The 23712-nt window shown below is 49.7% G+C and overlaps 5 protein-coding genes and 1 pseudogene across 5 annotated transcripts; 1 reads left to right on the forward strand and 5 right to left on the reverse strand.

Moving 5' to 3' along the window:
* The window catches only part of LOC128274012 (26S proteasome non-ATPase regulatory subunit 10-like), a 703-nt pseudogene extending 484 nt beyond the window's left edge, over nucleotides 1–219 (reverse strand).
* A 248-nt stretch (nucleotides 220–467) lies between these two features.
* On the reverse strand, nucleotides 468–1318 carry LOC128270767 (peroxisomal membrane protein 11B-like). The gene is made up of 2 exons (XM_053008185.1): nucleotides 1102–1318; nucleotides 468–1028 (listed from the first exon to the last, which is right to left on the reverse strand). The coding sequence occupies exons 1-2, from the start codon at nucleotides 1316–1318 to the stop codon at nucleotides 535–537; spliced, it is 711 nt and encodes a 236-aa protein (XP_052864145.1). The 3' UTR covers nucleotides 468–534.
* A 10881-nt stretch (nucleotides 1319–12199) lies between these two features.
* LOC128273603 (ankyrin repeat domain-containing protein 49-like) lies at nucleotides 12200–13039 on the reverse strand. The gene is made up of 2 exons (XM_053011607.1): nucleotides 12841–13039; nucleotides 12200–12768 (listed from the first exon to the last, which is right to left on the reverse strand). Exons 1-2 carry the CDS (start codon nucleotides 13037–13039, stop codon nucleotides 12257–12259), a joined length of 711 nt encoding a protein of 236 aa, XP_052867567.1. The 3' UTR covers nucleotides 12200–12256.
* Nucleotides 13040–13297: 258 nt separating this feature from the next.
* Nucleotides 13298–14340, reverse strand: LOC128273826 (peroxisomal membrane protein 11B-like). Its single transcript, XM_053011880.1, has 3 exons — nucleotides 14117–14340; nucleotides 13934–14058; nucleotides 13298–13862 (listed from the first exon to the last, which is right to left on the reverse strand). The coding sequence occupies exons 1-3, from the start codon at nucleotides 14170–14172 to the stop codon at nucleotides 13369–13371; spliced, it is 675 nt and encodes a 224-aa protein (XP_052867840.1). The 5' UTR covers nucleotides 14173–14340; the 3' UTR covers nucleotides 13298–13368.
* A 313-nt stretch (nucleotides 14341–14653) lies between these two features.
* On the reverse strand, nucleotides 14654–16351 carry LOC128273825 (uncharacterized protein C19orf47 homolog). The gene is made up of 3 exons (XM_053011879.1): nucleotides 16227–16351; nucleotides 15840–16163; nucleotides 14654–15759 (listed from the first exon to the last, which is right to left on the reverse strand). The coding sequence occupies exons 1-3, from the start codon at nucleotides 16243–16245 to the stop codon at nucleotides 14690–14692; spliced, it is 1413 nt and encodes a 470-aa protein (XP_052867839.1). The 5' UTR covers nucleotides 16246–16351; the 3' UTR covers nucleotides 14654–14689.
* A 723-nt stretch (nucleotides 16352–17074) lies between these two features.
* On the forward strand, nucleotides 17075–22750 carry LOC128273823 (DNA-directed RNA polymerase II subunit RPB1). The gene has a single exon (XM_053011878.1). It carries the CDS (start codon nucleotides 17075–17077, stop codon nucleotides 22748–22750), a length of 5676 nt encoding a protein of 1891 aa, XP_052867838.1.
* Nucleotides 22751–23712: the final 962 nt, after the last annotated feature.

The raw sequence follows: 23712 nt of genomic DNA on the forward strand, positions 1-23712 counted from the left end.
GCCTACCCTTCGGGTCGTTATCTTCCTCGATCAGATCATCTGGGTCGTCCCATCCGCTGACAAACATTCCGCGCGGTACTTGGCTCATTTTCGTCTGCAACGCCTCGAGGGTGTCCATTGCTTCCTCTTCATCACCATCGCCTTTCTCATCTTTGGTGAGGCTATTCGCAATGCTATCCCAATCTTTCAGAGTTCTGTTCGACATATTTTATCACTTCTTTTCTGAAATCGCACCTAAGAACTTTGTTGTTTGTAAACAAAATCAGCTGTCACCTGATGTGGCTGCGTGCGTAAAACCGATGTGGTATCCACGCTAATGAAGTACTCAGGTGTAGCAGTTAAGAATTATACGTTTCTCAAAACGACAATAAATATGCTTTTGGTATTTTATTTTACAAACTTTGATTCCCCCTTTCGAGTAGTACAAAATACCACCACAAGAAAAATATACTGTTTACTGACACCATATCGCTTAAACTATTTACAATTCAACTTATCAACTAGTTTCTCGCTGTGTTTCTTTAAAGGACATCGCTAGAACTTCAATCTCGGGTAAATCAACGGTAACAGACCCATGATGGAAGATGTTGCCCCCAGAATACCGATGGTTTGGTTCGAAACTTTCACGTAACCGAGTCCATTGAGTGGGATGAAAATATCGCAAACATTCTTCACCGTATCAACGACCAACGGTTTGTTTTCGTTGTATATAACCGACACCGTTCGAGCTAGGTTGCGAATGTTGGACCTGCTGTAGTAGACAGTCAGGCGATAAAGTTCCTGCAAATCGCGGCACAGATTCATCGCGATCGAAATTAACCAAAACCGGTTCGAACGGGCTAACCATTCCGTCGCGTCCACCCCTTTACTGATACCGGATCGCGATAACCATACGACGTGATCGGCCAGCAAGAATAGGCCGGAGGAAACTTTCCCGAGCACAATAAACAACTGCTGAGATAGTTGTTTCATTTCCACGCTAGAACCGGCGGCATAAAGCACCTCAAACCCTTTTCCAAACCGAAGCACTGAAAAAGAAAAGGAATACGTTTTTTTTTATATTTAGCTTTGCAGTGTAATACGGGCACAATAATTACATACGTTTGCGGAAAGAGCTTAAGATGCCTTCAATTAATTTCAATACTTGAATGGACTCGGTTGTCTTCGCACCAAGATTGTTAGCCTCTTTGCTAGCCCATAATGCACGACAGATTGGGCCGATCGCCGATTGCCGATTGCCGATCGATATGCTCGGTCCATGTAACAGCGCGAAAATATGTACTACCACACAACTTATCCTACCGATCGATGCGCTCATTGCGAGCATTCAAATTTTTTTGTTATGATTTTCGGTATCAGTTTTATCGATATATTTCATATTTTGCAAATATTTCAGCAACTTAGTTTACTCATGTTTTATTAATCGTTTTTAGGTTTTACATAATTAATCAGAACTTCCGCGTTCTAGCAGTTCCATTACGCAAGAACACACCGAGCTGCTCCCAATACCGGCCCTTCAAAGTCCTGAAACATAGGCGTGTGGTCCACAAGCAATTAATAGCGGTTCTTATGCCCAGGATGAACTGAATGGGGTTAAGGGCAAGGATGCCAACGTCTATCTGTTTTTCCGCTTGGCATTCAAAACGTGCTGTGTGTTTTGTTTTTTTAGTTTTATCGAATTTGCGTTCACACTTCATGCCTCTTCTATTCCATTGCTTTCGAACTTCACTTTCGGCCCTCATCGTTCGCGCGTTGCTTGACAAACTGTTTACTAACTGTTTACTCGTTGGGTGGTTTATCGCTAACGCTAACGCTATTAGTGTTGTGAAACTGATACTTGGTATTGTTATTTGATGCTTGCTATTGGCCGAAGTATGAGTTTATTCATAGGGGTATTTATCATTGCTGTGAAAAGGAACTTATTAATTACTTATGCATTCTTACATTAGAAAAGTATTCTTGTTTCATTTATATGTTTATTTCTACCAAGAACAAGAATATTACCATGATCACTATGAGGATGATCACAATAAGCACGACAGAGCTGCAGGAAATGAAAGATCAACGAATTTTTTAGAGTGGAACCCATGTTGGTAAGCTTAAAGACCAGCATGGGTAACTTCCCTTTTCTGATCGATACCGGTTCTAATATAAATTTGATACACCCAAAATTAGCATACTCTTGTATATCTAAATGTTTACTATTTTGCAAAATATTTAGATAGGATAGTTGAAACGGTAACGTCAGGAAAAGCCTTTTTTTAACAATAAAATATTAAGCCAACAGGAGATAGCAGTACTTCTAAACGATTTAGATCAGGAACATATCAAAACAAACACAATCGCCGAGGCTATGTCATTCGCTTCTGTTACAATATCAACCAATTCCCACGAACCTGCCCTGCTGATCAATATGCAGAGATTGGACCCAGAAAACTTCACAAAAACCCGCAAATCCGATTCCCCTACAATTAGATGGAATCATCGTGAACAAAAAAAGGAAATGCTTAACATCATCATCTGCATTTAGAGACAAGAAAGGAGTTGGACATGATTCATTTACAGAATAATAGTATCAAATGGTCACATCTATCGATCTTCGGAGGAATGGCGATCATTCCTGGGATTGCTGTGAACATCTTTGCACTCGTCATTTGCCGTCAAAGAAAAATTGCTATCGCCGTGCATGCTGATCCAGAAATTCCAATGCAGACAACAGTACAGGAGGCAGCTACCCCAGCGATCATCACATTTTATGAGCCACACACTTGCTGATAACGGCAATACAGCAAGCGTCCAATCCTCTGAGTCAACACGACCGGGTACACCACACGTCTCCAGGAGGTACCAACATGGTCCGCCATCCAGCATAATACCAGCGACCACCAACAACAGGTACATAAGAAGATAATCATCGGTTCCTGACGTTAGAGCGATAACAACATGAATCACAACAGATAAGAGAAACCTTTAGATAAGAACAGGAATATTAGGGATGAGGTAGAAGATTATATAAGAACAAAACAATAGAAAATACACCAGTCTTGTCCTAACAGCCGAACCGTGCGTTTCGATCTGCGTTTCACATCGAAAGAAACATACCTTGGATGGTGGAGTGTGAAGTGTGAAGTGGTGCTACCACTGCTGCTGCTGTCCGGTTGCCCGAAAACTAGTGTGTTGCCCGAAAAAGTTTTAATTAAATTTCATACGCAGAACATAGTCTAGAACCCCCACCACCCCTCCGGGTTCGGAAACCGATCCGCAATCCGGAGCCAAATGCGGCGGGTGCGGATCGGTTTCCCGGTTAAATGCCAGCCGGCACTAGCAGGCTATAATGCGATAATTTGGATTTTGGGGAATCCCGGCTACTGATAACGTTTATCGGGGCGCGTCACACGGGGCGGGGTGTACCCAGGGGAAGGGCTGACCGAGGGCCTTAGTTGTGACCTTACACCGCCCTACCCTGACCCTGACCATCCCTGCGGTACTCCGGAGCACGGCTTATCATCACATTACCGATGTTGGAGAGTTGGCTCTGTCGAACACGGAGCTTGATAAGTGTCTGTAGGCTAAGCGTTCGTGAACTTCGTTATATTTTATTTTATCTTTCGTGTTAACAACCATTCACAACATATTTATACTATGTTTACACATGCCGCGGTCCAGGGATGTAGCTGGGCCGACTGGCCCCCACCGATAAACGGCCGCCGCCGCCATGAGCATGTATCGAAAGTCACGATGAGCTGCCGTTAAAAACGGATGGCGGCCACCATTGCTCGCCATCGCCCCCTCCGGCCCCAGTCTTGCACTCCCTCCGGGTGGTCAGTTGGTGCCGGTGGTCAACGGCGGGCGCATGCGCACTTTTAACCTGAATTAATTTCATAAGCGCCTGGCGGTGATGGTGGCCGATTAAACGCGCGTGTTCGCACACACACACACACACGCAGCCAAACGTACTACATGGCCTGTGGTTGATTTTTGCAGCGGAGGGCGCTGTGCCCTCATTACCACCTCAAGGCACGGGACGGTCGCTGGCAAAAAAAAATGGTCAGTTCGCATTATTTTATAAATAATATTCGCTCACTTTTTGGGCCGCCCACCGGCCAACGGGCGCGCGTTGCTAGGAAGTGGATTAAACCGAACTCGAACTCCCCCCCAGCTTCTCTCGGGGCCTCATCGTGACATACCGTTATATCACTGACCCAAACGCAACCCCACCGTGCAGGAACCGTGACAGATCATTGTACAAACTGCCGCGGAGGCATGAAGATCGAACGAGAGAACGTCGACAGTGAGAAAAGTGAAATAAAGTAGAATTGTGAAAAAGGACATAAAAAGAGTCTCGACTTCTACACCCAACATAGAGTGAGTATAGGGTGTGAGTGCGGCAGAGCTGCTAATCATTAGCTCCTGCTTCCTAAAAACGCTGTGTGAAAGCAAGCACTTCCTAAGGTTGTTATCAGTGGTGATTCCGTGCTAATCCGAAACCACAGCTGGTGGGAATGGCGTGCGCAGCTCGCGCCAATTACGAAATAGTAGAAGCATAAAAAAATAAATGCACTGCAATCTGCATGTGACGCGATGTGGCAAAATTCGATGATTCATTGGGAAAAACCCTGGACTGTGCGCGAGTGTGTGTGCTAGTGTGCGCGGCTGTGATGCACTAGTACACTCAGTACTGGGACTCAGCGCACGCTGAGTCCCAGCGTGGCGTGTTGTGAGCGTGATGTTTTAGCGAGCGTACCCATGTGGGCACGAGTGGGACAAACTTGTCCAGCCTCCCCTTCGAAGGTAATACCGAGCAGGTGATCCGAAGGGGGCTCAAGGCATTAGTAGGGAGGGTTTTAGTGGGTAGGTCCGGACTCCCCAGAGATCGGAAATCCTACACTACCGGCTAGGAGATTTCGCCCTCCTAACCCGGGCACGCACTGTGTGTGGCTTTTAGGGGCACATTTTTTAGGAGTAGTTCTGTCGATTCCATAAAGGGAAAAGGTCATCGCTGGACCGCATCGCAGGGTGGCGTTATCGGAATCTCTCTCTCTCTCTCTCTCTGAGTGGGTCCGACTCCACGTAATCCGACTCCACGGTTCGACTCCACGTAATAAGTAGCGGAAGTGATTAAAACGATTACCTTGACATTAATACAATTTGGTTTATGTTGCACGATATTGGGGAGCACCACAAATCGCATCGCAATGGACAAGGATAATGAACCAGCCCATGAGCACTATTTGCATACAGCATATCGGAGCGCACGCAAGCATTAATGTTTCTCTTTTCCTCTTTTTATTGGTCTTTTGCAGTTTACTGAACTCAGGCGTAACTTTAGGGTCCGTCGTCAGCACCTCTTCGTTTGTCACACACAGTAAGTTCGCTTCACTTCTTTACTAAAGGCCAAGGGTAAAGGGTTTGCCAAGAATCGAGATCCCAGAATGCCCAGAGAAACATCCTAAGTTCAAGGATTGACCTTTGCAATCCAAATTGGGTTGGGGAGCTTTTCGAAAATGAGTTTGGGAAATTTCGTACTATTTGAGTTGAACACTCACCACTTTGGAAATAGGTTTCTAATATTTCCCAATTTTTTGCAAGAGCACCGCGTTCTTTTTCGTACATGTCAAAGCTTTCACTAAATGTTTACAATTTCCACAAAGAAGTTTGACGTCTGGTAAGTCAAGTAATCGGTAGTTTTTAAATCCAAACTATTGATGGATCAGCCTATAGTTCTGGCTGAACATTGGAGACTGCCGATGAGACAGTTTAATAGAAATCATAGTTCCCCGTAGTGTCATCTAATTTGATTCTCGGCTTCAAAAGTGTTATCGTCCTGGTCCGAACCTCATCCAAGCAGGCTTGGTTCGAAAAGGCAAAATAAACAAGAAACTTGGGATCATAATATTTTAAGCTCCCAACCATCCATGCTGATGGGCGCTCCCTCGCTCGGGGATGCGAGCCCGGATCTGCGCTGTCTGCCCGGGCACGTCGGGCGCGGGTGTGCACTCGAACGAATCCTACGCGGGACGACAGGACCATTAGGTGACAAAGTTGACCTTTTTCGGGTGGCAAAAAGAACCCTCGCCTACGGCTTAATGCTTTCCCGTCGCACCAAACTCAGGGTGACATCATTCACAGCTCCCAGACCGTGTACTAACCCTGCTACTGTTGTCGTTCATAGCAATGGCTGAGGCATGAGCGTCCAGGGGGGCTCTCTAGGGGCTCCAACTTTGGGTGATCGTCGGTCTCCTTACATCGGGGGCTACCCAACCGACGTACAGCAACAGCAGCAGCAGCATCAGCAACAGTTGCACAACCCACACCACGGTGAGTAACGCATCTCTAGTAAGCCGTAAGTAAGCCGTCTTTAGTAAGTAGCCACTCCACTCACACCGTTCTTGTGTGTCCGCCATTGCAGACTACCATTGGGGAGCGTTACAATCGGACGCAACCACCGGTGGCTACCTGGAGAAGTAGTAGCAGCAGTTGTTGTAGCAACAGCAAAAACAGCAGTGGTGGTAGTGGGGTTGCGGCCGGCGGCATCACCAGCAGATGAACCCGATGCCGCAGATGACGAACATGGGCATGGCGATGGGCGGTGGTCAAATGGGTCCCGGAACGAACGGGTCGATGTCGCAGATGGGAGCCGTCGGTGGTGGTGCCGCTGGCGGAACGATGAACCCGCAAAGTCAGATGAACCAGATGTCGCCGATGTCGAAGATGCAGGGCATGGCCAACGAGTACGGGCCGGCGCAGCACCCTACCCGAACCCCCAGATGCAGATGGCCCACAAGCGCTCGATGTACGGGATGGGCCAGGGTCCGGGGATGCCCGGGGCGGGTGCCCAGTATCCACCACCCCAAGCTGCAGCCGCCGCCGCTGAGGCTACCGAAGTGGACCGCCGATGATGCAGCAACGGCAGAATACGTGCCTGGTTTCCTGTCAAACTGTCGCAGCCGTGTCGGGAAACACTGGAACAGCATCAATCGCACCAGTTGTACCAACAGCAGCAGAAGCAGCAGCACCCGCACCCGTGGAACGGAGGGTCGAAAAAAGTTGATCGCCTTTCACACCATTTTTTTGATGCCATTCTCGCATTAAGAGAGTGAAGAGAGGTTGGTCCGACAGCCAGCCGTCGGTACAGAATGACCGATATCACTACGCCCGCGAGCAGCCTCCACCTGGCAAAATTTCGTTCAACAAAACTAAGCTTCGGTGCGCCAGGTAGGCTAGATTAAGTAATGATTAGGTATTCGGGTGTTGATCACCAACACTGTACCAATTATTGAGGATAGGAAGATTGTAGGATGATGAGGCGGTCCTTGGCCGGTGGCGAGGCACCCCTTGCAGTCGTCGCTATTGTTGCTCGGGGTTTGGCAACTTGATTCGCCGAGTTGAAAAAATAGCTTGATCTTTTCTTCTGGGCCACTGGGAATTTAGAGGCTACAAGTTATCAATGTATATTGCGGAGTTCTAGGAGGAAGCGGACCTCTAACGGGCTACGCGTACATAGGCTCTCGACCCTGCCTGTAAATATGCAGTCCGATAGCTATAATTACTATCAAAAATAGTGCCAGGACCGACACAAACGAACCCGCAAGCTCGTCCACGGAGGAATATGTACATCCGAACCAAAATGGGCAAGGCCACTAGTTCGGCATGTCGACGTTAGTTGTTAATCGTTGTTAGCAAATACTTGTTCTTTCTTTCACGGAAGCAAGCAATTCGCTAAGGCACTTAGCAGGAACCCCGGCCGGATGTGCACCCTAAGCCCGCCATCCGTTACTGTGGGCATCAGAGGGAGTTTCGACTGCGCAGAGCGCTACGGATTTGCAAAGTCCTCACCACCTGATATTTCGTAACCTGTTAGATCATGGGTATAATTTTTTTTATATATATATATTTTTTTTATATAATTTTTTTTCTCTCGTCCTTCAACGCACACCACTGAATTTCTGATACGACATACGACTCGACGCGGTAACGCCTGTGTTCCGAATTAGCTCTGGTAGCTACGCAGAGCTTTCGTTATCACACGTTATCGTTATCGTTAGCACACGTCGAATCCAACAATCACCAACAACAACAACACCAGCAAGGGTTGTTTCGGGTCGCGAATCTGTCTGTTGTACGCATCTTTGAAATATTGCAAAAATGTTAAGGTCGTCCCGTATTTTTTGGTGAATTGGCTCGAATGACTCGTGGATGGCTCGAATTAATGGAGCCACGCATCCGTTGCCGTCCGTACGGGCACCTACCTCTGTCATCTCGAATGGTGTTGCGGACACTGCGAGCGAGCGAAAGATGTTGTAATGGCGTCGCCACACGCGTCGATTTTTGAACCAAAATCGTGCAACGACGAACGCGCTGTATTTCCGTTAATGAAGATCGTATGGCGAAATGAACTTGTGGCTCCGTATTCGACCACCTGGAAGGAAGAATCGGTTTCCCGCGACGTCCGCTTTCTCGACGGAAGATCGCGTATCTCGCAAACGATGCATACTGTTTGGCCATGTGAAGCTTACTGTTCTACTTACATACGTTGCACGAGTTAAAACATAAAACCTTTCTTTCCTGCAGCACAACCGAAAACTGACAGCTGTATTTGATTTCTTCGACTGATTCTTTTGCACCCTCGTTACCCTCGTTGATCTGCATCGTAGGACTAGCAATAATACGCCTACGATCACTCAAAGTGTGGTAAAAAATCTTCCAAAGATGGACCGTGATCCCCAATGCAGACTGTTACTATTTAAACTTATTCTACAACTCCATTCATTTCACTTCTTCCAGTAGCTGTCACATAAGGGGTCACATTACTCCCTCGGAAAGTTGTTTTTTCTACTTACCTGTTTTCGTACTTTGTTTTACGTGAGTGCGATCTTCTTTAACATCATTGTTTCTTTTGATGATCCTTAGCACGGTTCTTTTTATTATTGTTGCACTACTATTATGAACTGAATCACAAAAACTGCACGGCACAGTCACTGCGTCCTACAAGACAAACTTGACAGAACGGGACAATATAACAAAACATCACCATGTCCCACCTTCCAACCAAAAGATCAGGTTCTGGTTCGAAAGCTAGGGAAAAGGTACGAAGGACCGTTCGAAGTTGTCAGGGATAGCCATCCAAACTTGGAAATAGAGTTCCGGGGAAAAAATGACACCGTTCATAAGAATAGGGTCAAAAGGTACCATAGTAAGGAAAAGGCGTGTGATGGAAGTAGGATTTAACGCTACGCCCAGCGGTAGCGCTTATACTGGGCTAGTTTAAGGAACGCGAATTAGTAATAATAACAATAAGTGTAATAATAATGTAAGTATACTTACTTGCTTGAGAAGCCACGGAAGACTATGTTGGTTCTCCAACTCTTAGTACTAAAGTTAATACTAAATAAGAACGAGAAAAAAGCAAGAGCCATAAACAAAATTTAATAAAAATAAAAAAAAATTACTAAGAAATTATTATTAATTACTAAAAAATACTAAAAAAATATTACTGAAGCAGAACTAAGCAGCCATAACCAAGAAAAAACAAAAATTATTACTGGCGCTAACATTTTTCTTTTAATATAAGAAAGGGCGTGTGGTGGAACCATGCCGACCGTGCTTTCCCGTAAACCATGCGCTCGACTTTTAGTCCATTTTAGCTGCAACATTGTTGCAGCTAACGCTCGGGACCGCGAGTCCACGTTAGGCTAGCCTTAGCTTGCTGGCTAGCTAAAACGCACAAAAGCGTGAGAACGCTCGGTTTGTCTGCGCGTCTCTGGAATGCGCGCTCGGTAACCCACCACCGTGAGAATAGGTGTTAGCTCTAAGAAACCGCCGACGCGGCTGACTCTAACAAACCGCGTCGCGCTTGAGACAGTTTAAGAACTGTGTGTATTTCTTAGTCTTAAGCCATAAAACCATTTCTTAGTCTTAAGCCAAGCATAAGCTCCTGCCTCGGAGGGCAGTAATAACTACGGAAACAATAAATACATGTGAACGATAAAACTAGTGGTTTCCCTTTCATGTGTAGAATAGAAGTGTCTTAACATTTCAGTTTCCTTTGGGTACCTTCATTAAACCCAAGCCGGACTGGGAAGTCCACCCGTCCCGGGAGGCGTGCGACTTATTGCAGGCCCCACAGTGCGTGGCTTTCGATCGTGGGTTTCGCCAAAACTAGTGCCACGTTTACGACTGCCACCTCGGACACGACAACGTTACGCGGTTTAATTGAATCAATTAAAGTCCGTTGATTCTGGTCGACAACCGGAACCGGGTGTTCTGGTCGTCGGTGCTGCTATGTTGATTAATATTCACATTTTACGCAGCGGGAGTGCGAAATGCTCGAAACCCACCAGGCGTCTCCATCGGCACCGCAGAGACGTTGGTCCCGGTACGACTTCGGGGACCACTTCGCGATCAGCCTCGATTCTACAAGTTGGGTCACCGCCGTGCGTTTTGGAAGTGCATCGCACTTCCCAGCGCCGACAGTGTGTCGTCGACCGTGTCGACAAAACCGTGCCCCTGGCCAGAGGTGTTTTCGCAGGTACGCCGTGTGGAGCGCGCGCATAAATTGGTCGCAAGTGTCGATTATGACTAATTAAACATTTTTCCCGATATTCGCAGAGTAAGGGGCGGCAACTCGATCGCTTTGATCCACCAGTCTGGGTTGGGATGGTTCCGAAATGTGTAGTAATCGGTCCAATCGGCTCCGGTGGATCCAGATACCGAGGCGCACTCGGCGAAACTGACCGAGTAACCCGATATTAATTTGAACATATTTTATTTGGCCGCTGTGCCAAACGTATCGAGCGTTCGAAACGTCAGATGAAAGTGTTTTATTTTGCAATGCACCGCCGTCAAATGGGCCTCTCGGGCCTAATTTGACCAACAACCAATCCACCAACCAACAAACCGAGTGAGAAGGAAATAAAAATAATCTCCCGGTACACGATCGCTTAGCAAGAAGTGAAAATAATAAAGAAAAGGTAGTGGACTCGTCGCTGATTATGATCAAGTGTTGTAAATACTGAAATATTACTCTTTAATTACTTTAAAATTCATTATCTGCCCCTTTTCCAGGTCCTTTTTCCTGCGGAATGGCCAATGGTGCCGTGTCTCGGCCGTAGAGCTACGTCGGAAAATGTTGTCTTATTTGGAGAAGCTTTGATCATTCATATGTTTTCTTTCTATCCCCAGAACTTCACACCATTGCAATCCCGCGGGATTTCTAAGATCGTGAAGCACGTAGCAGAAAGCACCTGTTGAATGAAAACAAAGAAGGTTTGTAAAACCGGCCCACATACCGTATCGAATCCACTTCCCTTTAACGTATCGCCACCGTTCTTATCCTGAATTGCGAATGGCAAGTGAATTAAACTTTTTCCTCCAGCAGTTACTTCGAGTCGATCGCGCGTAACGAAGCCAAAGCCGTATCAGTCGGGTCACTATCACCACCACATGTGCTGGAACCGAACAGCCGAACAGCCAACAGAAATGTGGCACCAATAAGCACGCACAGTTTTCGAAGCTGAACCATTATTTTCATTGGCCATCGCTACAATTTCAACCCGCTCTTTTGGCTTTAATCGGCATATGACTTAAACTTGGTAGACTTATGTTTATATTCTTGTTTATTTCTCAACATCGAGTACAACAATGGCGGAGTTATTTTTATTGTATTTTTAAATTTAGAATAATGGACGCGATAAAACACCCTGCGGTATACCAGCCATTCCACTATTAAACGATTATCTACCGAAAACCACGGGGCCTACAACACGAAACATTTGTAGCTGTTTGGAAACCCCTTTTTCTAATAAAGAATCATACAGAAGAAATTAAGTATGCTGATTGTTGACTTTCGCTTTATGGGCAACGAAAAATAAGCCGCGGGTTGGCATTACGCGGACCATTGATTCCTGAACGATCATTTTTGTTATCTTATCAACAACTCAAACCCCGCAAACAATACAATACTGCTCGTGCTGCGTTCCTCTGAAACATTGTACACGAGCCACACGAAGACACTTACCACCATAATGCAACGAAACGATTGTACAGAAACTAAACCACATCTCAGAGCCGGGGATTTACTTCGTTCCTAGTAATTCAGGGATTTTCCAGGTTCCACTGAACATATCCCATTTTTGCTCTATCAGTGATTATATCCTTTTCCTTAATACCTTAAAACTACCAGGCGTCCCAAATAGCAATGTTGTTACAACACTTGCTAAATCTGGTTGCATATTTACGGTGTTAATCCTGCTACTTCCTAATCAATCAAACCCGTTTCTACTGTGTACGCCGAGTGTGCCATGGCAAAGATCGGAAACAACGGTCCGGTGCGCTTCGCTATCACTTGAGCTGTCTCATTTGAATTGTTGCGCCGCTCGGGATCACACTTTTCATTCAGCAGCAGCGTCACCAAAGTTGGCCGACAGTTGGAAACTGTGACTGCAATGTGTAAAGGCGTCTGATCGCCATCCGATGGTGCATTTACATCAGCCCCGAATTGTAGCATCAGCGCCGCACACGTCGCATTATTCCATTTACAGGCCGAGTGCAGCGGCGTCCACCCCATTTCAGTGCGGGCATTCGGATCAGCCCCATGCCGTAGAGCGACCTTCGCCATTGCCAGATTATTATTATAGCAGGCCTTGTGTAACACCGTGTAGCCATCGCGATCAGTTGCATGCACGATCGACGGTTTTAGGCTGAGCATTGCTGTCAGCAAATCCATTTTGTTCTCTCCTGCGGCCCACAGGGCATGTCTCTCAACGCTAGCTGTAATTGTTGGGCGAGTATAGCTAAGTATTATCCATCAACATGCTTGACCTAAAGCTATCCCGCGCCTACCCTTCGGGTCGTTATCTTCCTCGATCAGATCATCTGGGTCGTCCCATCCGCTGACAAACATTCCGCGCGGTACTTGGCTCATTTTCGTCTGCAACGCCTCGAGGGTGTCCATTGCTTCCTCTTCATCACCATCGGCTTTCTCATCTTTGGTGAGGCTATTCGCAATGCTATCCCAATCTTTCAGAGTCCTGTTCGACATATTTTATCACTTCTTTCCTAAAATCGCACCTAAGAACTTTGTTGTTTGTAAACAAAATCAGCTGTCACCTGAAGTGGCTGCGTGCGTAAAACCGATGTGTTATCCACGCTAATGAAGTACTCAGGTGTAGCAGTTAAGAATTATACGTTTCTCAAAACGACAATAAATATGCTTTTGGTTTTTTATTTTACAAACTTTGATTTCCCCTTTCGAGTAGTACAAAATACCACCACAAGAAAAATATACTGTTTACTGACACCATATCGCTTAAACTATTTACAATTCAACTTATCAACTAGTTTCTCGCTGTGTTTCTTTAAAGGACATCGCTAGAACTTCAATCTCGGGTAAATCAACGGTAACAGACCCATGATGGAAGATATTGCCCCCAGAATACCGATGGTTTGGTTCGAAACTTTCACGTAACCGAGTCCATTGAGTGGGATGAAAATATCGCAAACATTCTTCACCGTATCAACGACCAACGGTTTGTTTTCGTTGTAAATAACCGACACAGTTCGAGCTAGGTTGCGAATGTTGGACCTGCTGTAGTAGACGGTCAGGCGATAAAGTTCCTGCAAATCGCGGCACAGATTCATCGCGATCGAAATTAACCAAAACCGGTTCGAACGGGCTAACCATTCCGTGGCGTCCACCCCTTTACTGATACCGGATCGCGATAACCAAACGACGTGATCGGCCAGCAAGAATAGGCCGGAGGAAACTTTCCCGAGCACAATAAACAACTGCTGAGATAGTTGTTTCATTTCCACGCTAGAACCGGCGGCATAAAGCACCTCAAACCCTTTTCCAAACCGAAGCACTGAAAGAGAAAATAAATGTGGTTTTTTTACTTTATGTTTGCAGTGTAATACGGGCACAATAGTTACATACGTTTGCGGAAAGAGCTTAAGATGCCTTCAATTAATTTCAGTACTTGAATGGACTCGGTCGTCTTCGCACCAAGATTGTTGGCCTCTTTGCTAGCCCATAATGCACGACACGAGTACTGGACTAATCTAGAGGTGAGAGAAAGGCAATTAACGTTTTATCAAAACCACCCTTCGTAGACATTACCTTGCAATTTTGTCTTTCCCCACTGTTTGGCTGTTTAATTTAATGATTAAATCCATTTGTTCGTAAATAGGTTTACGCCAAAGCTGTGTACAGAATCCTGCGTAATAAATAGTGGTTTTGTGCACTTGAGCGAAACGCGATGCAAGATCACTGGTGGCGAATGTTAATGCAAGAACTAACGTTATAAGTTACAAAGTTCACCTCGTTCCTTTGGAATAAGAATGAAGAAGTTGAACTTGAAGAACCGATAACGGGAAGATAACAACATTGCCTTTGACACCTGGTTTCTAAGGTTGACATGCACCACAGTAGCGCCTCGTATATACGCTTGGTTTCACTTCTGTTGACCCTAAACCTATTGGTTTTCTAAAATTGTTGTACATAGTGGCTTTCTTCCAACACTATTTCCTCCGCCTTCGGCAACACAACCGTATGGTTACGCTGATTCGGATTTTGGCCCGTTGACTTCAACCGTGCTTCCGACCTGGCCCGAAAGTAACCACTCGTTTGTCAAAGAGACTACATTTAAAATGAAATCTTGTGACGAATTGTATCTTTATTTTGAAGAAAAACTCACTTACGATTATATCCAAGTCGATTAAATACGCTGCCACCGTTACTTGTGGAGGAGTTGCCTTTGCCGGGTTTTGTCAGTTTAGAATCGAGACTGAACCTTTCCAAACGTTGCCAAAGCTGTTTTGAATCCGTTCCGGTGCGTGATCCCAAACTCAGTCGATTCTGAATCGGCTGCTTGCGCCCATGAGCCATCATGGTATCTGCTTTCATGCTGGTTCGCGCCGGTGACGGTTTCACCGGCGAGGGTTTCATTTGCACCACCTTTCTCGTACCATGAAGAGCACCCGGTCCTCCACGATGCGCTGCACTGCCCGACCCGGTAGCTGCAAGTCTTCCGGTGCCCAATCGCTGCTTTACATGAACGTCTTTCTCGTTGAAACGCAAACGGCCAGTCGCAGCGCTGCTAGCCACGATAGGTTTACGCGATTTTCTTGGAGCTATTTCCAGCACTTCGTCTTCCTCGGAAAACGATACCGATTTCATGGTACCCGTCGTGTCGCCGCTGCTTACGTCCAATCGCCGATCTTCGTCGTCGTCATCCTCATCCGACGAAAGGGTGGCCGCCTTGGCTGGTATTCTTTTGACTAAAATTACCTTCTGAACCAGTGGCGGAACTTTGCGTTCCACCGGGCGTGGCTGCGAAGTGGGCGAAGCAAAGCTAGCAGATTTTTTGAGAATACCAGAAGTAGCCGAAGTGGTGACATCGCCGCCACTGCCACGTTGTTCTGCACTGTTTCGTCCGCCAAGTCGGGAAAATATAGAGCTGGAAGTCGGTGAGCCCATTGAGTCGAGAGTCTTGGCCGAGGGTGCGCTTTTGCTCGGAGGCTCATCTTCTGTGGTCAGTCTGTCGAATATGCTTCGTTTTGTGCCAGTCCTTTTGGCCGATACGTCCATCTGATCGTCAATGCTCGGTCTCCTTTTAGTCAGTTGAACCTTCTTCTCGAGAATTTCCTTGCTCCTGACGGTGCTACCAGAGGGAAGGGTAATCTTGTATTTTCCTTCGTGCTCCGGCAGAACGCGTCGAGGTTTGACGTCGTGCAACGTAGTCCCGACCGATGATACAATACCTAAGCAGCATTGAGAGTATACAGTACAGGCAACAAAATCCTGGGAATTTCCACAGTTCCTATGACGGGGCCCTACTTACGTGTGGTTAGTGTCTTTTCCGCTTTCTTTCCGTTACTGAGCGTGACCGTGTTCGGGGTACCCGATACGGTTGCAATCGGTACGGTTGTGTCAGAGTCCGGGATCGACAGGACCTTTTCACGGGCACTTTGCTCGTACACTTTCTTCGCGTGCCGCAAAATGGCAATTATGTCGCCCATCGTAGTGATGCCCATCTCCCGTAGGTATTCCTTGTTAAGATCCATTAGCATGTCCATTTGAATGCGATTTTCGACAAATACGTGCGCATAAGTAGCGGCTGCCTGGTTCGGGATGTCGGCGTTTGTGAAAAACTTTACCCATGATGCTGGAGAACCACAACAAAACAGCAGTCAGCAGAGGAAAACCATTTGTTTCATTTGTTGCTTACCAGCCGTAGGACTCGGCATTGTGCACCTGTTGTTTGACCACTCGTAATCGCGGGCCAGTGTGCCCCACAAGACAAGGTTGCTCCTAAATATAGTTCTTCCCGATTCCAGCACCAAGATGCAAACAAAACACCAAAAACCCCAATTTGCCACCAAACTTGGAAAACCTGTCGACTGTCAGTTTGGACCACCGACAAAAAACAGAGTTGTCAAAGCACAGGACATTTTGAACAACAAAAATTCGACAGAATCAATCTGTTTAAAGCTTTTTCTTATTGTTGCCGCGCAAGAGACCCTCGTGGCTTTAATTAGTTTATCGAAAACGCTATTCACCTGTTAATTTTCTTTGTCATCCACGCTATCCTCTAGACTCTGCCCAAGGCGGGATTTGGCGTACGATCCTTTCATCAGTCACTCATTTTGACAGCCGTTTGGCAGCGCGCGTCTGGCATTTTCTGTTCAGTCGCTCGCACACATCGCGAGCATGTGTGCGTGCACTCGATACGGCTCATTCGTACCAATGGACGCGTGTGGTGCGTCACGGAAAATTTTCCCTCTTCACTGATAGCTGCTTTTGCCAAACTTTGTGCGACGCAGAACCGGACCAAAATACTGCACATCGGTTCCCGAGGCACCGCTGAACGGGTGTAGTGCAAAGTTGGGAACCGGAAAGCACTTTTTGGTGGCGTAAAAAAGGATTATCTTTCTGCTTTCTCTGGTGCATCGCGGACATTGGTGCTCGCTCCGGTGGTGGTGGTGGTGGTAGTGAAGAAGGAGAAGACCGATCCGAGCGCTTCGACCTTAGCGCAGTCATTGTGACGGGGCGGAGGGCCTTTCCGACGGCAGCAAAATGAGTGGAGATTCTAAGGCGCCGCTTCGGACGGTGAAACGGGTACAGTTCGGTATCCTGTCGCCGGACGAGATTCGCCGGATGTCGGTGACCGAGGGCGGCATCCAGTTTGCGGAAACGATGGAGGGTGGCCGACCGAAGCTGTGCGGCCTGATGGACCCGCGGCAGGGTGTCATCGAGCGGACCTCGCGCTGCCAGACGTGCGCAGGGAATATGACCGAGTGCCCGGGACACTTTGGCCACATCGACCTCTCGAAGCCGGTCTTCCACATCGGGTTCATCACGAAGACGATCAAAATTCTGCGCTGCGTGTGCTTCTACTGCTCCAAGATGCTCGTCTCGCCGTCGAACCCGAAGATCAAGGAAATTGTGATGAAGTCCAAGGGCCAGCCGCGCAAACGGCTCGCGTACGTGTACGATCTGTGCAAGGGCAAGAAGATCTGCGAGGGTGGCGAAGACATGGATATGTCGAAGGAGGGCGGCGGTGGAGGTGGTGGCGGCGGCGGCGGTGGTGGCACGGACCCAAACAAAAAGCAAGGCCACGGTGGTTGCGGCCACTATCAGCCGTCGATCCGGCGCACCGGGCTCGATCTGATGGCCGAGTGGAAGGAGATCAACGACGAGAACCAGGAGAAAAAGATCCAGGTGTCGGCCGAGCGGGTTTACGAGATCCTGAAGCACATCACCGACGAAGAGTGTTACGTGCTGGGAATGGATCCGAAGTTTGCGCGTCCCGACTGGATGATCATTACCGTGCTACCGGTGCCACCGCTCGCCGTTCGGCCGGCCGTGGTGATGTTTGGGGCGACCAAAAATCAGGACGATCTGACGCACAAGCTGTCCGATATCATCAAGGCGAACAATGAGCTGAAGAAGAACGAACAGACCGGGGCTGCGGCGCACGTAATTGCGGAAAACATCAAAATGCTTCAGTTCCACGTGGCCACACTGGTCGACAACGATATGCCCGGTATGCCGAAAGCGATGCAAAAGAGCGGCAAACCACTGAAGGCGATCAAGGCTCGGCTGAAGGGTAAGGAGGGCCGCATCCGTGGTAATTTGATGGGCAAACGGGTGGACTTTTCGGCCCGTACCGTCATCACGCCCGATCCGAATCTGCGCATCGATCAGGTGGGCGTACCACGGTCGGTCGCCCAGAACATGACCTTCCCGGAGCTGGTGACGCCCTTCAACATCGATCGTATGCAGGAACTGGTGCGACGCGGCAACTCGCAGTACCCGGGCGCCAAGTACATCGTGCGGGACAACGGCGAGCGTATCGATCTCCGCTTCCACCCGAAATCGTCCGATCTGCACCTGCAGTGTGGCTACAAGGTGGAGCGCCATCTGCGCGACGACGATCTGGTGATCTTCAACCGGCAGCCAACGCTGCACAAGATGAGTATGATGGGCCATCGGGTGAAGGTGCTGCCGTGGTCGACCTTCCGCATGAACCTGAGCTGCACCTCACCGTATAACGCCGATTTCGACGGTGACGAGATGAACCTGCACGTGCCCCAGTCGATGGAGACGCGGGCCGAGATTGAGAACATTCACATCACGCCCCGGCAGATCATTACGCCGCAGGCGAACAAACCGGTCATGGGCATCGTGCAGGACACGCTGACGGCGGTCCGGAAGATGACGAAACGGGATGTGTTCATCGAGAAGGAGCAGATGATGAATCTGCTCATGTTTTTGCCCACCTGGGACGGCAAGATGCCGCAGCCGTGCATTCTGAAGCCGAAACCCCTGTGGACGGGCAAGCAAATTTTCACTCTCATCATTCCCGGTAACGTGAACATGATCCGCACGCACTCGACGCACCCGGACGAGGAGGACGACGGACCGTACAAGTGGATTTCGCCCGGCGATACCAAGGTTATGGTCGAACACGGCGAGCTGATCATGGGCATCCTGTGCAAGAAGACGCTCGGAACGTCGGCCGGTTCGCTGCTGCACATTGTGTTTCTCGAGCTTGGCCACGAGATCGCCGGTCGGTTCTACGGTAACATCCAGACGGTGGTTAACAATTGGTTGCTGCTCGAGGGCCACAGCATCGGTATCGGTGACACGATTGCCGATCCGCAGACGTACGCCGAAATTCAGCGTGCCATCCGGAAGGCCAAAGAGGACGTGATCGGGGTGATCCAGAAGGCGCACAACATGGAACTGGAACCGACGCCGGGCAACACGCTGCGGCAGACGTTCGAAAACCAGGTGAACCGCATCCTGAACGATGCCCGTGACAAGACGGGTGGTTCGGCTAAGAAATCCCTCACCGAGTACAACAACCTGAAGGCGATGGTCGTGTCCGGATCGAAGGGTTCCAACATTAACATTTCGCAGGTTATCGCTTGCGTCGGGCAGCAGAACGTCGAGGGCAAGCGCATCCCGTTCGGGTTCCGCAAACGAACGTTGCCACACTTTATCAAAGATGATTACGGGCCCGAGTCGCGTGGGTTCGTGGAGAACTCGTACCTGGCCGGCCTTACGCCGACCGAGTTTTACTTTCACGCCATGGGTGGTCGCGAGGGTTTGATCGATACGGCCGTTAAGACGGCCGAAACCGGATACATTCAGCGGCGGTTGATAAAGGCCATGGAATCGGTGATGGTCAACTACGACGGAACGGTGCGTAATTCCGTGGGGCAGCTGATTCAGTTGCGTTACGGCGAGGATGGGTTGTGCGGGGAGGCGGTTGAGTTTCAAAACTTGCCGACGATCAAGCTGTCGAACAAGGTGTTCGAGAAGCGGTACCGCTTCGATCCGACCAACGAGCGCACGCTGCGGCGCATCTTCAACGAGGAGGTCATCAAGGAGCTGACCGAGTCGGCTTCGGTCATCCAGGAGATCGAGGCCGAGTACGAACAGTTGATGCGCGATCGGGAGGCGCTGCGACAGATTTTCCCGAACGGTGACTCGAAGGTGGTGTTGCCGTGCAACCTGCAGCGGATGATCTGGAACGTGCAGAAGATCTTCCACATCAACAAACGATCCCCGACCGATCTGTCGCCTCTGAAAGTGATCCAGGGCGTGCGCGATTTGCTGCAGCGCTGCGTGATCGTGGCCGGGACGGATCGGCTGTCGAAGCAGGCCAACGAGAACGCCACGTTGCTGTTCCAGTGCTTGGTTCGATCGACACTTTGCACCAAGTATGTGGCCGAGGAGTTCCGGCTAAACAACGAGGCGTTCGAGTGGCTGATTGGTGAAATCGAAACACGCTTCCAGCAGGCCCAGGTTAACCCGGGCGAAATGGTGGGTGCACTGGCCGCACAATCGCTCGGTGAACCGGCCACCCAGATGACGCTGAACACGTTCCACTTTGCCGGTGTCTCGTCGAAGAACGTAACACTCGGTGTGCCCCGGTTGAAGGAAATCATTAACATCTCCAAGCGGCCAAAGGCCCCGTCGCTGACGGTGTTCCTGACGGGTGGGGCGGCCCGTGACGCCGAGAAGGCCAAGAACGTGCTGTGTCGCTTGGAGCACACGACGCTGCGTAAGGTGACGGCCAACACGGCGATCTACTACGACCCGGACCCGCAGCGAACGGTGATCGCGGAGGATCAGGAGTTTGTGAACGTGTACTACGAGATGCCGGATTTCGATCCGACGCGCATTTCGCCGTGGCTGCTGCGTATCGAGCTGGACCGGAAGCGCATGACGGACAAGAAGCTGACGATGGAGCAGATCGCGGAGAAGATCAATGCCGGCTTCGGGGACGATTTGAACTGCATCTTCAACGACGACAACGCCGACAAGCTGGTGCTGCGCATTCGGATCATGAACGAGGACAACAAGTTCCAGGAGAGCGAGGAAGAGAACGTGGACAAGATGGAGGACGACATGTTTTTGCGGTGCATCGAGGCGAACATGCTGTCGGACATGACGCTGCAGGGCATCGAGGCCATCGGCAAAGTGTACATGCACCTGCCGCAGACCGATGCCAAGAAGCGGATCGTCATTACGCCCGAGGGCGAGTTTAAGCCGATCGGCGAGTGGCTGCTCGAGACGGACGGTACGTCCATGATGAAGGTGCTGAGCGAGCGGGACGTCGATCCGGTGCGAACGTACAGTAACGACATCTGCGAGATCTTTTCCGTGCTCGGCATCGAGGCGGTCCGCAAGTCGGTCGAAAAGGAGATGAACAATGTGCTGCAGTTCTACGGGCTTTACGTGAACTATCGCCATCTGGCGCTGCTGTGCGACGTGATGACGGCCAAGGGTCACCTGATGGCCATCACGCGGCACGGCATCAATCGGCAGGACACGGGCGCCCTTATGCGCTGCTCGTTCGAGGAAACGGTCGACGTGCTGAACGATGCTGCGGCCCATGCCGAGGTCGACCCGATGAGGGGTGTCTCGGAGAACATCATTCTGGGCCAGTTGCCCCGGATGGGCACCGGTTGCTTCGATCTGCTGCTCGATGCGGAGAAGTGTAAGCTGGGAATGGAAATTCCGCACACCTCGATCCTCGGTGGTACGGGCATGTTCTTCGGTTCGGCCGCCACACCCAGCATGACGCCGTGGCAGCAGTCGCAAACACCCGGCTACGGTGGATGGTCCCCTTCGGGGCCGGCCAGCGGAATGACACCGGGTGGGCCCAGCTTTTCGCCGTCGGCCCAGTCGGACGCGTCGGGCATGTCACCGTCATCGTGGTCACCGATCCGTAGCTCACCCAGCTCGCCCGGTCCCTCGATGTCGCCGTACCCACCGTCCTCCCCGTCGATGTCACCGTCGTACTCACCCAGCAGTCCCAACTACGCGCCGAACTCGCCGGGCGGTGCTTCGCCTTCCTACTCGCCGACCTCGCCGTGCTATTCGCCGCCGAGTGCGCAGTATTCTCCCGGCAGCTCCAACTACTCCCCGAGCAGCCCGAACGTCCACTCGACCACGCAGAAGTACTCCCCGACGTCCCCCAGCTACTCACCGATGTCACCGATGCATCCGACCAGCTCGTCGAACTACCAAAGCCCGGCGTACTCACCGACGAGCCCCTCTTACTCGCCGACCTCCCCGAGCTACTCACCGTCGTCCCCCGCCTTCTCACCCACCAGTCCGTCCTACTCTCCGTCGAGCCCGTCCTATTCACCGACCTCTCCCAGCTACTCGCCCACGAGTCCCTCGTACTCACCGACCTCGCCTAACTTTACCCCCGTCACGCCGTCCTACTCCCCCAGCAGCCCAAACTACTCGCCCACTTCCCCGCACTACTCCCCGGCGTCGCCCAGCTATTCGCCTTCGTCGCCCAAATATTCACCCACATCACCCAGCTACTCCCCGACGTCACCCTCGTACATCGGTAGTCCGCACTACCAACCGGCCAGCCCGCAGTACCACCAGACGAGCCCGGCCTATTCGCCCACCAGCCCCTCGTACTCGCCGAGCTCACCGCAACATTCGCCCGGCAGCAGCAGCAGCAACCACTACAGCCTCGGTTCGTCCTCGTACTCGCACTCGCAGACACCGGCACCGTACTCGCCGAACATGTCAACCTACTCGCCCAGCAGCCCCAAGTACTCGCCGACGAGCCCCGTCTACACGTCGAGCTCGCCGACCTACTCCCCGTCGTCGCCGGCCTATTCACCCACACTGCAGGGTTACAGCCCTTCGAGCCCGGCCAGCCCATCCTATTCGCCCACGAGCCCTTCGTACGACGAAAGCAACGAAGACTAAAGGTAAGCTTGTCGAACGGAGGAGGGAGGGACGGTACGGAAGCGGGAAGTCTCACAGTTTCCCTTTCATTCCACAGAACGCGCACCGGCCCCAGGTGACACACCGGGAGCAATCCGGCGGAGTATCGGCGGCTTGAGATGGCAGTGTAGCGAACGGTCACCGGTCATCCTGACGCATGTGTTTTTATGTTTCTAGCTACCATGTAGGGTAATTTGTGGTCACCAATAAAAAGCAAATGATTCTTTTGCTTCTGCGTCCGAGCCCTTTGTCCAATCGCTGTGCCTCCGTGACAAATCTACCAACTTTGATAAACTGGTCATCAAACGGGAAATGCGTTGTTGGGTACGTTTCCCGGAAGCACACACGCTCTGTTTCATCTTATTTCGTAGGGTTTATGGTCAACGGTGGACAGAGGGAGAGAGAGAGAGAGAGTGTAAGACAGGGAAATTTGAAAGTTTGTAAATGCTATAAAGTAACAGGATAATACACTTTAGACGTATAAATCATTTTACGCATTAAATAAAGATTGAAATCTATTTAAAAAGCATCGCCAGCCCGTGAAATTATCCTTTTACCCCAAAGCGTCACGAAGGACAGCAGTCCTTTTAGGGTTTGTGTTGAGCGAAACGAAAACGAAAATAAATAAATACAATTTGCCAGTTCCCGACCCATAAGTCGATGCGCCGCATGATCGGCCAGCTCAGTGGGGCAACATAAAAGTAAATAGCACGGCTACCGATATCGGTCGGTCAGCAGAACTAGAACGGTAGGGCGAAAGAAACCCTAAGATGTCGCGCTAGCCAAAGTGAAACGGAAAACAGTCGGAGTTGGCCAAGAACTTACTATATAAGCAGGGAAATTTATATGAATAAATCGGAGATCATTAGCTACGGAACACGTGCGGACTAAGTTCTTTCCTCGCCTGAACCTCGATCCTTCTGATCCTAAGTTCCCTGCGGATG

Source organism: Anopheles cruzii, chromosome 3 (assembly GCF_943734635.1).
Source record: "Anopheles cruzii chromosome 3, idAnoCruzAS_RS32_06, whole genome shotgun sequence".
Classification (NCBI taxonomy): Eukaryota; Metazoa; Arthropoda; class Insecta; order Diptera; family Culicidae; genus Anopheles; species Anopheles cruzii.

What these genes read in the sequence shown, in the direction of transcription:
- LOC128270767 (XM_053008185.1), bottom strand. Translation starts at nt 1,318, where the DNA reads ATGAGCGCATCGATCGGTAGGATAAGTTGTGTGGTAGTACATATTTTC. An exon ending in CTTAAGCTCTTTCCGCAAAC is followed by an intron (nt 1,029 to 1,101) that starts GTATGTAATTAT and finishes TTTCTTTTTCAG; the next exon opens with TGCTTCGGTTTGGAAAAGGG.
- LOC128273826 (XM_053011880.1), bottom strand. Translation starts at nt 14,172, where the DNA reads ATGGATTTAATCATTAAATTAAACAGCCAAACAGTGGGGAAAGACAAA. An exon ending in GGGAAAGACAAAATTGCAAG is followed by an intron (nt 14,059 to 14,116) that starts GTAATGTCTACG and finishes TCTCACCTCTAG; the next exon opens with ATTAGTCCAGTACTCGTGTC. An exon ending in CTTAAGCTCTTTCCGCAAAC is followed by an intron (nt 13,863 to 13,933) that starts GTATGTAACTAT and finishes TTTCTCTTTCAG; the next exon opens with TGCTTCGGTTTGGAAAAGGG.
- LOC128273603 (XM_053011607.1), bottom strand. Translation starts at nt 13,039, where the DNA reads ATGTCGAACAGGACTCTGAAAGATTGGGATAGCATTGCGAATAGCCTC. An exon ending in GGAAGATAACGACCCGAAGG is followed by an intron (nt 12,769 to 12,840) that starts GTAGGCGCGGGA and finishes CAACAATTACAG; the next exon opens with CTAGCGTTGAGAGACATGCC.
- LOC128273823 (XM_053011878.1), top strand. Translation starts at nt 17,075, where the DNA reads ATGAGTGGAGATTCTAAGGCGCCGCTTCGGACGGTGAAACGGGTACAG.
- LOC128273825 (XM_053011879.1), bottom strand. An exon ending in GGAAAAGACACTAACCACAC is followed by an intron (nt 15,760 to 15,839) that starts GTAAGTAGGGCC and finishes AATGCTGCTTAG; the next exon opens with GTATTGTATCATCGGTCGGG.